We start from the raw sequence: 16,516 nt of genomic DNA on the forward strand, positions 1-16,516 counted from the left end.
GAGAGGGTAGAGAGAGAGAAGAAGAGGGTAGAGAGAGAGAGAGAGAGAGATTAGGAAAAATAAGGAAGATACCTAAAAAATTAGAGACAGATTAAGGGGGAAATAAGGGAAAATGTAGAAAAATTAGAGGAGTGTGGTTACATTAGGGAGTGAAAAGAACAAAATAGGATTATAAGGGAAATCACGATTTTATTAATATAGCAAACATCTAAAGCATAACAACATGCTCACACAAACTTTGCCAAAGAGGGAGGAGCATTCTGTGAAATTGGCAACCCACTCTTTAGGATTGATGTGTGGGACAGAGGGCTCATATTACAATGGAATCAATTGTCATTGTCATCATAAAATAAGAGCACCTTGCTTTATTCATTCACAAAGGACCCAATTTTATGTCCAAAAAACACACACCAACAATCATGTCACCACCACCGGTACTCAAAATAATGTGTTTCGAAAGATATACAGACATGACTGTTCAAAGAGCAAGTAACCTAAAAAGGAAGCCAAAATATCTCAAAGCTAGCCATCTTGCCTTCTTGTTGGGTGCCCTTTTGGTCAAAGGGCTTGCATACAGTCTTCTCTAGCCAAATGTGAAATTATTTCTCAGTGCAAACAAAACTATCATTGACACCCAACCATTATGGATACACATGATCATCGAATTTTGGCATTACTATGTGATAGGCATTTTATAGAAACAATGAGGGATGCGTTGGAGTTACTAGCGAGTCCAATGGGCCTCGAAGAGACTTTTCAACAAGAAAGATGAAGCACTTGTGTAAACGTGACAAAGTAATGATATTCTCATCTCCCAATTCATCTAGCCAAATGATGATACACAAATAGCATTTGCCTCAAATCCATAATATTGAATTACAAATAAGAGAAGGAGCCTAGAATGCTATAGTAGCTAATTTATGTGTTCTACATCTTGGCATTCAAAAGCTCGCTCTATCCAACGCTATTCATTTGTGTGAAAGTTAACAAACCCGTGGACATTTACTTCCCTTTTGACAATCTTATGGTTGTGACTTGAAAGATTTCATAAACAAAACTTCGTTTAACCTTGTACATAATCATCCAGAGCAAAGATCCGAACCTAATAATTTGCACCTGTTTAGGAGTGGACTCGAACCACTAACCAATTGATTTCCAAATCCTTTCCCTAACCAACTAAGCAACCTAAACTAAAAGAGGAACCACTATCAATTATTACTACCATTTTCGATTGCTGAAAAAACAACGAAGCGCGGTGCAAAAGTAGGTGAGTAAAGTGAAGTTAATTATGTCTCCTGGTGTCAAGTGCAGTTAATTATGTCTCCTTGGGTCAAGAATTCGAGAAATAGAAGTCGACAAGCAAACAAAAAGTGCCACCCACTTTTGTTGGCCAAATCTAAAAGGAATTAATTGACTACTTAATGCACATTCATTCATGTGCGTATCATAGAAATGACGCAAAATCATTTGGTTCTTAATTACAAAAAATAAAATTTGCCACAACCAAAAGATTTACTAGGAGTCCTAGCTCAACAAAGCATGTTGCAAGACTTGGTTCTAGCGACAGCGTGTATGACATAAGAAATCCACTTTCAGCTGAACGAGAAGCTCTACAATAGCTACAAAGACCAGAATGTTGTCTAGGCACCTTCACACACACACACACACACACACACACATGTATGAATTGAGCAAGTTAGGAAGTCCCTGCTTCTTGTTATTGCTGCTATTTGGACCAGCTCTAGTTAGTGGTAAGTTTGGGATTCAGCTGTTCTCTCCACACTATTTTCAACTAGGGGTAAACAGGGGAGGGACAATATATGTGTGACAAACCTCACCCGTTAGTGGTCAATACAATAACATAAATGAAGAAATTATGAAGGCAGGGTAAACAGGGAAAGGACAACATATGTGTTACAGAGCTTGCCGGTAGTAGTCAATTTTCAGTTTCCAGTAACATGAACAAAGAAATTATGAAGGTACACCTACTTAGAGGATAGAATACAGATATACTCTTTTTCTCATATTTATTTGAGACATGCGCATGTATGCATTTTTCCAAAGCTTGATGACAGATTGCTTGAAAGACTGACTAAGGCATCTTTCCAGTAGAAATCCCCCCCCTTTTTAAAACACACATGCTTGAGGAAATCTTCAATTTGAAGGTGATAACAGCATTTCCACTGAATAAAGACATCAACGTTTTTGGGGAAGTTCTTGCAGGAGCATACTGGTAGTTTCAAGAGCAGTTACTAAGGTGAGCTCCAAGTTTGATTACCTATTAAAGTTCCCTTCACCGGCTCTCTCTCTCTCTCCCCCCCCCCCCCTCTCTCTCTCTCTCTCTCTCTCTCTCTGTGGCTTGGTGTATGTTCCATTTGAAATTGTGAAAAACTTACAGCGTTTGTCACTGAGCAGACATTAACCGTCTTGAGGAAGATCTTGCGAGAGCAAGCTTATGGTTTCAAGAGCAGCTAGTACAGATGAGCTCTCAGTTTGAATCCCTAATAGAGCCCTTTCAATTTCATCTGATGGTGTATATCCAAGAGATATCATCTCATCTCGCATCAGCTGTGCCTCCTGAAGCTGATTACCATCAAGAAGAGACCGGATCATCTGCTCCAATGCCCAATCTGTGAGCAATACCTTTTTATCCTTAAGAGATTGAAAAGTACTTTTTGCCTTTTCCACTAAACCTGCCCTTGCATATGTCGCATAAAGATTAACATAGGATTTACAGCTAGGTGTCTCGACCTTCCTTTCAATCTCTTCAAATAGAATATGTGCCTCTTCTACTAACCCCAGCCTGCCAAACCAGCTGATCAATGTGGTAAGGGTTTCTACTCCAGGCCTTAAGGCTTTGCTTTCAAGTTTCAAAAGCACATCGACTGCCTTGTCGAATTGATTTTTCTTCTCATATGCTGCAATCAATAGAGAAACAGATTGGTCTTCTGGTACATATCCAGAAACTAACATATCTTCCAGTGATAACACTGCTGATGAAAGCATGTTTGCTTGAGTGTATGCCTCCATAAGTGCTGAAAATATCCTTGTATCCATTTTTGGTTTCAAAAATTGATCCTGTTTGACTACAAGAAAGATTCTGACTGCCTCAGAAAGCTGCCCTGCTCTTCCGTAACCTCTCAAGACTGTCAAGTAAGTATCAATCGTACCATGTACCTTCTCATCCTCCATTTCTGACAATATCATTTCACCTGCTTCAGGATTACCAGACTCGCAATAAAATTCTATCAGCTTAGTGCAAGCAACAACATCAGGAACAAACCCAAGTGCCCTTATCCGGTCAAACATCCCTCTGGCTTTGTCGAGTCTTTTTAGATTGCAGTACATGTCAAGCAGGACAGTGCAAACTACAAAATCAGGTGGAAAGCCTTTTGAATCCAGAGTTTGCATTACCCTTTCAACATCATCATGGCGGCCAAGACTGATGTATTTTACTAAGAGCTTTACTATATCCTGGCTTCTGATTTCAAATGTGTCCTCAAGCAGTGCAAACTCGAATATCTGCAACACATTTGTAGTTTCAGTTGAATATCACATCTCTCTCTCTCTCTCTCTCTCTCTCTCTCTCTCTCTCTCTCTCTGTGCAATCTATGGATCCAAGAAAAATCAAGACAGATCAGGAAAGAGGCATGAGTTAGAAATGCTAGTCTATTGACAGTGAAAGCAGAGTAGCACAGGCAATCCTTATTCAAAGCACAAATTCTCTCAAAACAACAAATTGCAATAGCCATGATAATGGTGGGGATGTCATGATCGCTAGTTCATGCCATGCATGTCAGAATTGTTGCGGTGCCTGTCATAAGGTTAAACTGCATTAGATGTTGGACATAACCACCCGAGTCGACCTGACAACATACCAACCCCCCAAGAAAAGCACAAACAAAAAGCCATGAGCTGCAGCAGACCCACTGCAGGCATACAGTGTCATACTGCCCCTATTGGGCCATACACCCCTTGCACAAATTGTTGTACAGGCCCGCTGGCCCCTGCCCATGTCATGGGCATCTACAGACAATAGCATGGCTGGCAGCAGCAGAATAACACAGACTTTCATGTGACCTGTGCAGGAGCAGCAGCAACAGCAAGCTGACATGAGCAGTAAGTGTACGGCATCATCGCTGTACGGAGAGGCGCAGGCGCAGGCAGGGCTGCAGACAGCAGAGGCCAGCATTGATATCAGCAAGCCACGTCAGTCGGGAAGCTGATGTGGCAGGTCGGCTGACAGCAGGTCAGGCCAGTCTGTGGCAGAGCTGGCCATAGATCCAGTTGGCCAGTAGCCTGCTCTAAAACCCTATGTAAGGGATTTTTCCTCTTCTCGTTGGGCATCAGATTTGGAGCAAGGATTCCACAGCTCCAGCCAACAGCCAGCAGCAGTTCCAGACCCAGGAAGTCAGCCAGTGCCATGCCCAGCAGCACAAGGAACAGGGAGATGCCCTGCTGTTGAGCATAGCCTCCCTCTCCCCAAAGGACAAGCAGAATTAGGAGTTCAGTCTTTGTGCGATAGAGCAATGGTAGACCACATTATAGGCCTCATGCACATGCGGAGCCAGGTTAGAGGCGTCATGCTGGGGCAACAAACACACATTGGTTGAAAACGGCTGGATAGTGGCCCAGACAGTTCATTTGGGACATTGAGCCGCCCCCCTGCCGATGTAAAGCTCAAGTATCACAAGCGTCCGAGAAGGATTCTCCACCCAGCCAAAATGCATAAAAGCCTCAAAAAACCTATGCTGCCTTCTAAACACCCAGCTTCGGTATTCTGCACCCCTTTCATGTGGCGAAGACTTTAAGATGGAAGAAGGCCATGAAAGCTATCAATCGCATTGGGTATGAATGGGAAGGGCCTACATGTGAAGCCTTGAGGACAAGACCTATAGAGAACTGCTACTCCACCGGACCCTCGTACTCCTCCAATGTCCCTCGCCTCATCTCTGTATGCACCCCTTTCATGTGGCGAAGACTTTAAGATGGAAGAAGGCCATGAGAGCTATCAATCGCATGGTATGAATGGGAAGGGCCTACATGTGAAGCCTTGAGGACAAGACCTATAGAGAACTGCTACTCCACCGGACCCTCATACTCCTCCAATGTCCCTCGCCTCATCTCTGTATGCCGCCTCCCAAGTATAGCCACTGACCACTAGTAGAGGACGCTCTGGACTCTGATGTGTCTCTGTATAGAAGACTATGTCACAACCTATAAAAGATTCCGAGAAATTCCTTGGTTTCGACCATAAGGTACATTGCAGTTCCAAATGGTGCAGGATAGGGTCTCGGATGTCCGAGTCCCATAGACCCCGCCCCCTATGTGGGAGAGGGGCCATGTGTCGGACGGGGGCTTGTAAGGAGTCGCCCATCTCGTACTACTGCCCCGATTCTTCCGGGCCTGATCTCGACTCTCCTCTACCTATAGGGGGGTGAGATCCTTGTCCATGGAGATCAATGGGTAATCTCGTAGGGTGGATCTACGTCGTAAAGCAATAAGTCGTGCATGTGCTCTCAATTGGGATCTCTTCCCACTCGCCAAGCCATCTCGATCCCATACTCTGCTACCCCTAGTGTGGTAGCCATAAATCTAGCCGCATCACTCATCAGTGTACTCTCGGTGTGCGAAGTTGGGACCCTTACTGGCTCTCCGTTCTGCTCCAAGAGAGTAGGCGAAACATTTGGAGCAGGCGAAACAGTTGCCTTCGCTCGTTCCTGTTTGGCTGCATTTACCCTAGAGATGTGATTCTCATTGTGTTCCATTGCTCCAAGTCTCCCTTGCTCTGAACCAATCCTCAAATCTTGTAAGATGCTTGACATTGCTGTAAATCTCCTTTGAAAATGAGTCAAGCAGTTGTTGAAGTTCTTGTATTTTCTTGTCCTTCCCGCTAACTTGACTTGTAGGATCTTTCTCCACTTTAGACTCCAAAAGATTTTAACATCTTGAACCATCTTGCTTTGAGGTCTTTTGTTGCTTTGAGGCAACGGATTTCTTGGCTGCTAGAGTTACTTTGTTGGCTGTCCCAGGTTGAGTCCTTCTAGTATTCACCACTGGTGAAGATTGACTAGACACAGGCATGACAAAATCTCACATACAGAGAACCCTAGATTGACCTAGGACTACATCCCAAGTAACATCAAGTTTTCAACTGGAAAGGATGATTTGGCTTTGATATATGTCAAATTCAAGCATATGCGGAAGCGCACTTTCCAATTGAATAGCTTAATTAACTTATAATTTTAGAATTTCCGTGATTTAAGGAAGAGACACTAACACCCAACGGGTTGTGAATATGGTTCACCCCCAACTGGGCAAGCCCAATCATATTTTATATTCATGATGCTTAGTCCAATCAAAATTTGATACAGATCTTTGGACAAAACCTTGAGGACTTTTGACTCCTAGTCCTAGACCAAAATGATGATTCCTTCAAGAGACTGGACTCAAATACAAATATACTTTTGGACTTTCCAAGAAAGTAACTGCTATCAGCTCTTGGTTGAATCCAGGTGAAGAGTGCCACGATTGTAGCTCCAGTCTTTCTCTTGAGCCTTGAAACAGAGACACAACAGAGTTTTCACCTGTTAGGATTAGTATGAACAGACAAAAACCCCAAAGATGGTGTTCAATCATTTGTAAATAAAACCTTGGCTATCTAAAGATTGAAGAAGCGAATTTAAAATTAAAATCTGAAAGCCTTCTAGGGTTTCCAAAAAGCAAAACGAAATCTGGAAAAGGAAGAGTAATTTGGCATGACAAGCTTATCCTATATGGTCAAGATTAGATACAGCAAAGAAGGCAGTTGACATGGCCAAAAGTGACCAATTTGGTGTGATTATAATTGTAGCAGCATGGTGACTAGCAAGCAGTTGATATGGGCTAATTTGAATGCTGATTCTTAGGATGATAGAGTAGAAACAAAAGTGCAGCAGGCTGAGGCTGATTCGCTAGCCATTAGTAGGTTAACACGCCGGGCAGCAGGCTGGAGACTGGCAGATGCTGATGCGTTGGACAGTAGGCGATTCGCTGGCCAGCAGCAAGCAAGCTAATTCACTGGGCAGCAGGCTGTAGATTGGTAGAGATTCATGCGTTGGGCAAGCGAGGAGCAGAAGCTGAAGCTAGCAGTGAATCCTGGAAGGGCGTGGCTATTAATTTATAGGGGAGCTTGTGGAAAAAGCAAGGGCTAAAAATAGAAAGGAAGCTTGGGAGAGAAGCAGATGAATTAGGTGCCCTGGTAGCTTGAGGAAGAAGCAGGAAAGATGGGCGCCTAGGTGGCTTGAGGGAAAAGTAGAAGGCTTGAGGGAGAAGCAAAGCACTTTTAAAAATTTAATAATTTAACTTTATTCTAAACCAATCTACCCATGCACACCATGAATTCATCTAAGGCCTAGGACCCTAAATAATCTCAAAACTTAATTGACTCATAGCTAGCCATAGACAGCTCTGAATTTCCTCAAACTGAATCCATTCTTTAGATTACGGAGAGCTCTACGATCTAACACTCAAGACTTTGGATTTGAAGATCGCTTCCACCTCAGAAAAGCTATGTGATATTTGATCTGTCCCTATAAAACTAAGCGTCAAAACCTAACACGCCAAGGCTCACCCCCAAGCCCATTGAAGGTGTTAGGAGAAAAGTTGTCGGGTGTGGAAAACTCTTGTGGATGTGTGGAGCATGAATCTCGTGCGGCATGTTGGTAAATTAATATCAATGGAGGGTGATCCAGTAGAATAGTCATTCGACTCGTAACTTCATGCAAGTGAAGTCCACCCGATGCACTAGCTTCTCACATCTCGTCACCGGACGTGACTATCATGGATATTGGAGATCCATCACCATAATGAAGATGGTGCATAAAATCGTATTGAAAATGGCATCGGCCTGGTGGATGCGTCATCATTTCCCACTCTCCATGCTGCCTCAAAGGTGAGGAAGGAGCTGCAGGAGGCAGTGCGGGCGGAGGGGGCTGCAGGAGGCAGCACGGGCTGAGGGAGCTGCTAGGCACGGGAGGGAGCTTCTAGGCGGGGGGGGCTGAAACCAGACCAGAAATCCTAAAACGAACTGGTAATCAGCCTTGAAACCCTAAAAATGAATCAGTTCTGGTAGAAACGCAGCCTGGATCCTCAATTCACCGAGATAGATTTCGAATTTCAAAGATATCGGGTAAAAACAGCATCTGATAGCTTTGTCTGACGAGGAGCAGCAGCATATTTCTTTTGGGAAACAAAATAAACTGAGAGAGGGAGAGAAAGAACAGAGATTGCTACTTCCACGCAATATTTTTGCAATATTTCACAAGAACTTCGCGATAGAAACTGGAGAGCACGAGCTGAAATATGAAAATCAGAATTGCAGCACTTATCTCATAGATTCTTCGCGATAGAACAGAGGGAGAGAAGAAGGAGATGCAGCACGCGCAACACTAGGGCCCAGAAATAAGGGCTTGACCCCCCCCAAAGGTCTTTATTGCAATAAAATAATACTTTGTACAATGGCTCTGAAAATAGCATGAAGCTGAGTACAACTCTTGAATGAATCTGGGAGGCCTGGGGCCTTTCTTTTATATACTAGTCCTAGGGCTTGCTTTCTAAAAGCTACTTTTACAAACAAAAAACCAAGCTTTTAAGGCTTTCTTTTTAAATCTGGTGCTTTTGGTGCCTTTTTTATCTAGTGGGCCCTCCTTTTAAAGAGGTGCCCCCCTTGTCCATGCTTTTAGGCCTCATGGGACCTGCTTTTTGTGCTTTTCTCCCCACTCTTAAGTTCTTTTTGTACTCTCTTACGTCCTACACATTGCACAAACAAGTTCCAATACTTTAACCCATTAGAGGTTAGCGAAATGCATGCATTCCTAGTTCTTGCACTAATCCTAGTCCCTTGTGGGTGTCCCCATAGTTCTCTTTTACCAATGCAAAGCAGAAGTAAAAGTAGTAAAACCTATTCTAGTGAACCAAAGTCAATTTTCTTTGACCATGGTCAATCTGATAACGACTCTTCTTTGACAAAGGGGGGCTGTAGTGTAGGCGGGAAGGAGCTGTAGGAGGCAGCGCGGGTGGAGGGAGCTGAGAGAGAGAGAGAGGATTTGAAGCTTGAAATGGACAGCTTACCAAAGTAAAAACGTGAGGAGAGAAGGAAAGGAGATACAATGTGATTTGGACGCAGTGTCACCAAAAATCGCGTTTCGAGTAGGCGGAACGCTTAGAAACGTTTCTAGGCAAAACGTTTCGCTGAAACAGGCGAAACACCACTGCATTGGGCGAAACGCCCTGGTACAGGTTGTCACCTGTGTCTTGACTCTTTTGAGAGTGCTCAGTGTGTATATGTGTATTTGAGAGCTCTTTTCAGAGAGAGAATCTGGAGATAATTATTTATGTTCTATATATAATTCATATAAAATACATTTTTAAGACCCGTTTCTAGACGAAACACCTGGCAAATTCTAGAAACGTTTCCAGAAATGCGTTTCAAGAAACATTTCTTGTGACACTATTTGGACGAATACACAAAAGGTGAATGATGCCCATGCGAAAAACATGCCTATCTACAATTAATGAGATTTGCAAGATGCTGGACACGAACATTGAGTCACTAAAAAGAGGATAGGGAAAAATAAAGGAGATGAAATTATGCACAGGCTGCAGTTTCATATGCAGGAGGACGTGAACAACTGGAATGGGGAGATGCAAGCACAATGGGAAAATCAGCTAAGTAAAGTGCACAAGGATTGCAGGCACATAGCAGCCCTCATTCATTACACATGAGATGCAATCAATTCTAGCACCTACAACCCACCAACATCTGAAGGGTGAGCGCGTTGTGATTCCCCCTCATAGACAAGTTGAGCGACGTATGAAAAGAAACTCTGATAGGGAGTTCATTGTAGTAAAACAAGCTGCAAATCTGTATGCCTTCATCAATATTCAGAAGTTGCTCAAACAAGTCCTAAATCTTCGTGACATGGTCTGCCATTGGACCTCCTTCATACAAATGCACCATATCAATCTCTCTTCTAGAAAATGAGACTCTTGCCTCATTACAAGCCTGATATATTGCTTCTAAAGCGTCCCAAGCATGCTTTGAAGTTCGGTAGAACCAAATATAATTAACCTCTTCACTGAAAGTGAAATCAAAGACAAAACCTATGCATCGCATGTATCCAATCTTCTCTACTCTGAAGTGATACCAACATGTTCTTGCCCTTGTGGTGAGTCTGTTGCCCACACCTTGCGCCATGACCTCCCCCTTGATAGAAATCACAACAAGGGGAAGACTGATAGATAGCCCAGGAATTCACACAGACATGTTTAACTACGGAATCCAAAACTTCTTTACTTTGTGTGCTTCAACATAAATGTGCAAGCCAGTAAATAGGCAATGCTCCAAGAGAGATATAGAACAAAATATATTTTCATCCAATGGACACAATACAAAAGGAGTCCAGATTCCCACCAAGTGTGGTCCTCTGTCCTTACCAAAAAGACGCTGTCCTACTACCTTCATGGCACTTCTAGATCCCTGTGCCTGCATGCTCCTCACCAAACTTCAGTAAACTTTGTCACCGTGCCTTGATCCCTTCTCGCTGCCCTGGAAGACAGCCAAGGGTGCGGCCCCTTCCTTAGCTGTTGCCCACACCTTGCGCCATGACCTCCACCTTGATAGAAATCACAACAAGGGGTACCCCCAAAAGAAGACTGATAGATAGCCCAGGAATTCACACAGACATGTTTAGCTACGGAATCCAAAACTTCTTTACTTTGTGTGCTTCAACATAAATGTGCAAGCCAGTAAATAGACAATGCTCCAAGAGAGATATAGAACCAACAAAATATATTTTCATCCAATGGACACAATACAAAAGGAGTCCAGAGTCCCACCAAGTGTGGTCCACTGTCCTTACCAAAAAGATGATGTCCTACTACCTTCGTGGCACTTCTAGATCCCTATGCCTGCATGCTCCTCACCAAGCTTCAGTAGACTTTGTCACCGTGCCTTGATCCCTTGTCCTTGCTGCCCTGGAAGACAGCCAAGGGTGCAGCTGCTTCCTTAGCTATGTCTGCAACTCCTAGCTCCCTCTTGGTCCTCCTAGATGTAGGCTCAAAAGCTGCTGGTCTGCTGCTTCAGTCTGTTGCCTGAGGTGTTGCCTCAGTGGATAGGGAATGAGCAGGCTCCCCTTTCATAGGCCCTGAAGGGCCCCAAAATGGACCGACCAGCATACCCCTTCCTGGCTGACTGATCTGGTCTGTAAACCGACCCAGCAGCCCCCTTTAAGGGACTGTGGGGATCCGCCTTGGGCTGTGTGCTGGCCGACCTGGTTGGTCAGCCACCCAGCCTGCCCATTGCAACCCTTTCCCTGATGTACCTGGCCCATGCCCTTGCCTTCCTGGCTGACCTGATCCAGGGACATTTTCTTGGCCTGATCTGCTCCAAACACCGCCACTTGTGCTCCTTCTGTCCCGAGACCTGCTCTAGCCTTTAGACACTTGTCCTAGGCCTGTACCACAAGCTTCCCTGCTCCATACTGTTGCTGCAGACCTCCACACTGCCATGTGGCAGATCCGTACAGTCTTGGGTCTCCTTGACAACCCCATACTGCGAGGTAAGACCTTGAGGAGTGCTGCCCACATGGCAACCTATGTGCTGCCCATGTGGCAGCCCCCTCTTCTTGGCTTTCCCTCTGAGTTTGCTACCCACAGCCAATATGATGCCCATGTGGCAGCCCTAACCCTAAGTACACCTCCCGCATGCTCTCCTCATATGGAGCCTTGCTGTGGAGGAGTGCCTGGTGCGATGTGACCCGGACCGGACATTGTCGCCAATGACAAAATCCCCAAATCCTTTGGCAACCAAGAGATTTCTAACCATAAGGCGTCACAGAGAAGAGTTAGTGCCACCAAACTATCCTCCTGGGCAAGCACACCAAAAATGTCATTTGGATTCTGAGCCATCTCAACAAAATGCGCAAATACGTCAAGCTCTGACACATTCACATACTGTGAGCACAATGCACAACCAGCTATTCACTTTCAAAGCCAATGCAAAAATCTGTCCCGAAGTGTCCAAATAGGATGGCAAGGATTGACTGACTATTTGAACGGGAGCTTGCAAGCTCCTTTGGTCTTTCTAATTTTTCCAAGAGTCAGCATCAGAGTAGGACCTAGAGTACACCTAGGCTTTGGCCTAGCTTAGAAGCACCGCGCCGAATCCATGTCCACAACCCCATGTCCCATAACATGGGTGTCCATCAATCCAGGTGTTAGGCCAGACTAAGCATAGGCCTGTTCTAGGTCCCCATATCCCATGGCTCACAGACCCATTCACTGGGATTAGTCCTGAGACCCCTTTAAAAGGGTCCACTACTTGAACTTAATCCCATCCTAAATGCCAGCTCTGCTATGAACTTGGGGTCATAACACTCATTTTTGACACCCACTAGATCCTGCATGACCTTGCCCGAGGCATCCATTTCATCCTCGTCAAGAACCCCTCCATAAGCTCTTGCCACCACGTAACTCCATATCTTGATACTTCCTGGGCTCTAATACCATGTTGAGGATCTAATCAAGTATCTATAGCCCACAAACCAAGCTCAGATATCATGTTTAGAACAATGACCTTAAATCAAACAGAATCCTTTAACCTCAAGTCACCTGCAGATCATGGACTTCAGAGATCGGTTCATTTGTTATGTGGTCTACATACCTCCTGGCACCACTCTATGGCTCATCTACTGCATTGTAGATCTGCCTTTGATGTGTGCTCCTGGACCAACAGCCCCCCAGACTGAACTGTTGATGATGGCAGAAACAACCCCCCCCCCAAAAGGGGGCCCTTTTATTCTGGTCTGGAGCCTGTCTTCCAGTACCACTACAGTCTGCTGCTCCTGCTGCCGACCAGTGGCTGAGCCACTAAAAATGGCCCCAGCCCTGGCTTATGTGAAACTTTCGGCCAAACATGTTGACCAAAAATGGCCCATGTGGCTGCCCTCAAACTAATCTAAGAAGTCTGCTGCCCATGTGGCAGCCCAAATCCATCTCACTTCATCCCAACCTATGCTGTATGTTATCCTCCCTCGTGTCCTCCTCATATGGGGGCTCACAGATGGGGAGGTGACCAAAAAGTCATACCTTGGAAATTTTTAGCCCAGCCCTGTAGGACCCTCAAGATATTGGCTAGCCACAACAAGATTACTAAGACCAGCCTTACAATGAAAAAAACGTAGATGGAAAAAGCCACAGTTGATCAGTTGATTTACACGTGGTTCTACCGTATACAAAGATAAGCAAGGCCTATTGCCTTACCACCATGTCTATACAAATAGGCAGCTGTAAGAGTCAATGAGCGTTCACACTAAAGGGTCAAAGGGAACTCTCTCTTTAGTTAATTTAGGAAGTTTGAAGGCTTGTGGATGCATATGAAATGGAGAATTGTAAAGTCAATTCAACACCTCGACTGCTCCAACATGGGTTTGCGACCTCCAACTGGGTCATATCATTCTATCTTACCAAACAAACCTCACGGCTTGAACACTTGATACGAAAAACAATGCAAGACTATTTTCCCATTCCTCCATCCATACAAATGCGAGTTAGAATTTCAAGACAACCTGAAACATCAGATCCCAAAGACAACCTGAAACATCAGATCCCGCTCCGTTTCTCCTTGGAATTCTTCTAGGAGATCCAACCAGTCCGATCTTCGGGGATACATGGTCTTGACCCACTGCTCCAACATGGTGGGGACGTCCTTAATCGCCGGCGAACGGAGTTGTTTGATCATCCACTTGGTCTTTCTCGTCACTCTATACTTCTCTTCGATTTCCACTGGAATCGTCACCCTGTCTAGGGGTGGAGGTTCGCGGTTCTTTTGTCGCAAGTCTTCCACAAAGGGGTCCTCGACAGGAGCATTTGGGTTGTACTCCTCGACCATTCTGGACCATTCCGACTTACGAGGATACTTTTTCTCCACATAATCCTTTAGCCCCTCGTACACATCCGCCCTTATCTCTTCTTCCTCGGTGACCTCAACGGGCTGGAGAAAAGCACTTGTGGGCTGAGGATCCGAGTAAGGCAAAGCACCCCCACCCATACCATCCCTTTGGTTTTTGTCGATTGAAACATGCAAACCTCGCGCTTGAGCTGTCCTCCATCCACATTTTCCAAAAAATAGAGTATGTACTTCTTTGGGTTGCTGTACTAGGTCTTTCGGAGCAGGGAGAAAAGAGTCTCTATCCAGCATCCGCAAGGTTCCTGCCAAGGGCTTTCCGATGACGCAGCTGCACGGATTAGAATGAGAGGAGGGTACATCCTGAGGGAGATGCCCGCAATCAGGGGAGTGACGAAGGTGCAAATGATCGAGCAGAAGGTTCTGCAGCTGCGAAAAGGGCAACCGTTGAGGGAGTGAAGAGCGACGCAGGAGAGCGTTCATGGCGAAGACACGGCAGGGCAATAGTGTGTTCAAGAGTGAAGTTCTGCCTTATGCAACAACGTAAAATGTACTTGAAACTCGGAGAGCTCCTCTATTAGCCTTCGGCACTCGCCATGGGCAGGTAATTCGTCATCGTGGGTGTGAGATCTGGAAAGCGAGAGAGAGAGAGAGAGAGGGAGAGAGAGGAGTAAGAACACTGGCCATGGGCGGGTAATTCGATTCCCTCGGAGAACCCCTCTATTGCTTGTCGGCACTGGCCATGGGCGGGTAATTCGTCATCGTGGTGTGAGATCTGGAGAGAGAGAGAGAGAGAGAGAGAGAGAGAGAGAGAGAGAAGTAAGAGAGAGAGATTTGTGCAGTATTAAGGAGAAAGTGGGGAGAAGAATGACTCCCCAAGGATGAGTGATTGGGTTGTGAGAAAGGAGGGAGAATGGAGGGAGCCCTTGAGTCAAATTGGGTTGTAAAGAGGAGAAAGGGGCAAAATATGGCAACTTGTGGTTTAGAGATTTGGGGTGTGAGAAAAAGAAAGGGGGGAAGAAACATGGCAGGAGAAGGGGAGGCAATGCGAGAGAACATGACGCAATTGGTTCAGAAGAGGGTAGGAAGGTAGCTGACAAAATAAGAGAGGGGAGGGGTTCACAAGAGAGGAGGGGCGTCTGGGGGGGAGGGACATATGAGCAGCAAAAAAGGTGAGGAGGGGAGATATGGTAGCTCGAGAGATCTAGGATATGAGAGGTGATTAATACAATAGCCTAGGGGTGGGTAATTTGGGTTTCAAGAAGGAGAAAAGGGGAGAAGGGAAGGGAGGGACAGTCGGGCGGGGGGGATTGAGCTTAGGAGTGTGAGAGTGAGAAAGGAGAGGGAGGCAGGTAGAGAAGGAGAAAAGGGGAGGAGTAGAATGGGAGATTTGGATTGTGAGTTCCGAATGGAGGGATTGAAATATAAAAATGGTGAGAGAATCACTTGTAAGAAGGAACAAAGGGAAGGGGGAAGTCTAGTATAGCCTAGGGGAAAGAGATTTGGGTTAGGAGGGGGAGAAAGGGGATGAGAGACTTGGCCTTTGGGAAGAAGAAAAAGGGGAAGGAAAATATGGTAGCCCAGGGGTGAGAGAACGGCATGTAAGAAAAAGGGGGAGGAAAATATGGTAGCCCAGGGGTGAGAGAACGGCATGTAAGAAAGTGAAAGGAAGGATGAATATTGGCAATTAGCAGGGTAATGGGTTAGAGATTTGGGCTGCAAGAGGGAATGGGGTATTAGCAAAATGGGAGGCATTATACAAAAATGTGTAGCAAGTCCAACTCATCCGACTCCAACTCGGCTATGTACAACCTCAAGCTGGCGAACGCCTTTGACATGTCTTAAATGAGAAGACCATGCCGTTGTAATTAGGAATAGTTAGGCAATTAACATAGCCATCGCTCAAGGCATTCGTGTCAGTAGGTTTGAATGCTCGGCATCATCACACATTGTGGATGACCGTTGGCGGGAACTTGTATTTGAAGAGCATGTCAATCTATTGTAAAAGACAAAATTATAGAATTTGAATCAACTTTTCAGCTCAATTGCATCACACATTGAGTTAGTGTGCTCCATACCGAAATTTCGTCTGCTTGTCTCTTTGAGCACCCGACGTCGTTATTAGTCGGCATTCTAACGGTGTTTGTTCTAGGCAAGCACCCCTCAATATATATTTAGTTAACGTAGGAAAATCGTGTGAACACTTTGGCGGCCATGGTTTTTTCCTAAAACTTGCATGGTTCATGTCTACATGAGAAGCAGGCTATAATTGTCATTAACAACGATGTTCCACCAAGCAACAGCTCTTTTTGGAGGATTTGATCCTTCAAAGGATTCCCTATCCTCTTTCCCTCGCTTGGCTAACCCAAACCAAGGGGTTATCCCTAGTTTACCTCCATATCCTCCCCCAATTCAGTTTCACTCATATATTCCCCATCGTCACCCCGCCATGATTGTCAAATGCCCTTCTCAGGATGCTCTTCCAATAACGTTGATGCCCATATCCTATTGTTTAAGAGTGCTTGGCAACATTCCTATCAACACTACTGAAGAAAGAAAGCCTCCGTATGG

The 16,516-nt window shown here is 45.1% G+C and overlaps 1 protein-coding gene across 1 annotated transcript; it reads right to left on the reverse strand.

Moving 5' to 3' along the window:
* Positions 1-2,031: 2,031 nt before the first annotated feature.
* On the reverse strand, positions 2,032-14,775 carry LOC147886232 (uncharacterized). Its single transcript, XM_087395971.1, has 2 exons — positions 13,634-14,775; positions 2,032-3,522 (listed from the first exon to the last, which is right to left on the reverse strand). Exons 1-2 carry the CDS (start codon positions 14,426-14,428, stop codon positions 2,419-2,421), a joined length of 1,899 nt encoding a protein of 632 aa, XP_087252097.1. The 5' UTR covers positions 14,429-14,775; the 3' UTR covers positions 2,032-2,418.
* Between the last annotated feature and the right edge of the window lie 1,741 nt (positions 14,776-16,516).

Source organism: Dipteris shenzhenensis, chromosome 24 (genome assembly GCF_047967505.1).
Source record: "Dipteris shenzhenensis isolate YYH24624 ecotype China chromosome 24, Dip_SZ_1.0, whole genome shotgun sequence".
NCBI lineage: Eukaryota > Viridiplantae > Streptophyta > Polypodiopsida > Gleicheniales > Dipteridaceae > Dipteris > Dipteris shenzhenensis.

Excerpts from the sequence above, each read along its gene's own strand:
- LOC147886232 (XM_087395971.1), bottom strand. The coding sequence starts at position 14,428 with ATGAACGCTCTCCTGCGTCGCTCTTCACTCCCTCAACGGTTGCCCTTT. Across the intron at positions 3,523-13,633 it reads AGCGGGATCTGATGTTTCAG|ATATTCGAGTTTGCACTGCT; the intron begins GTTGTCTTTGGG and ends AATGTGTTGCAG.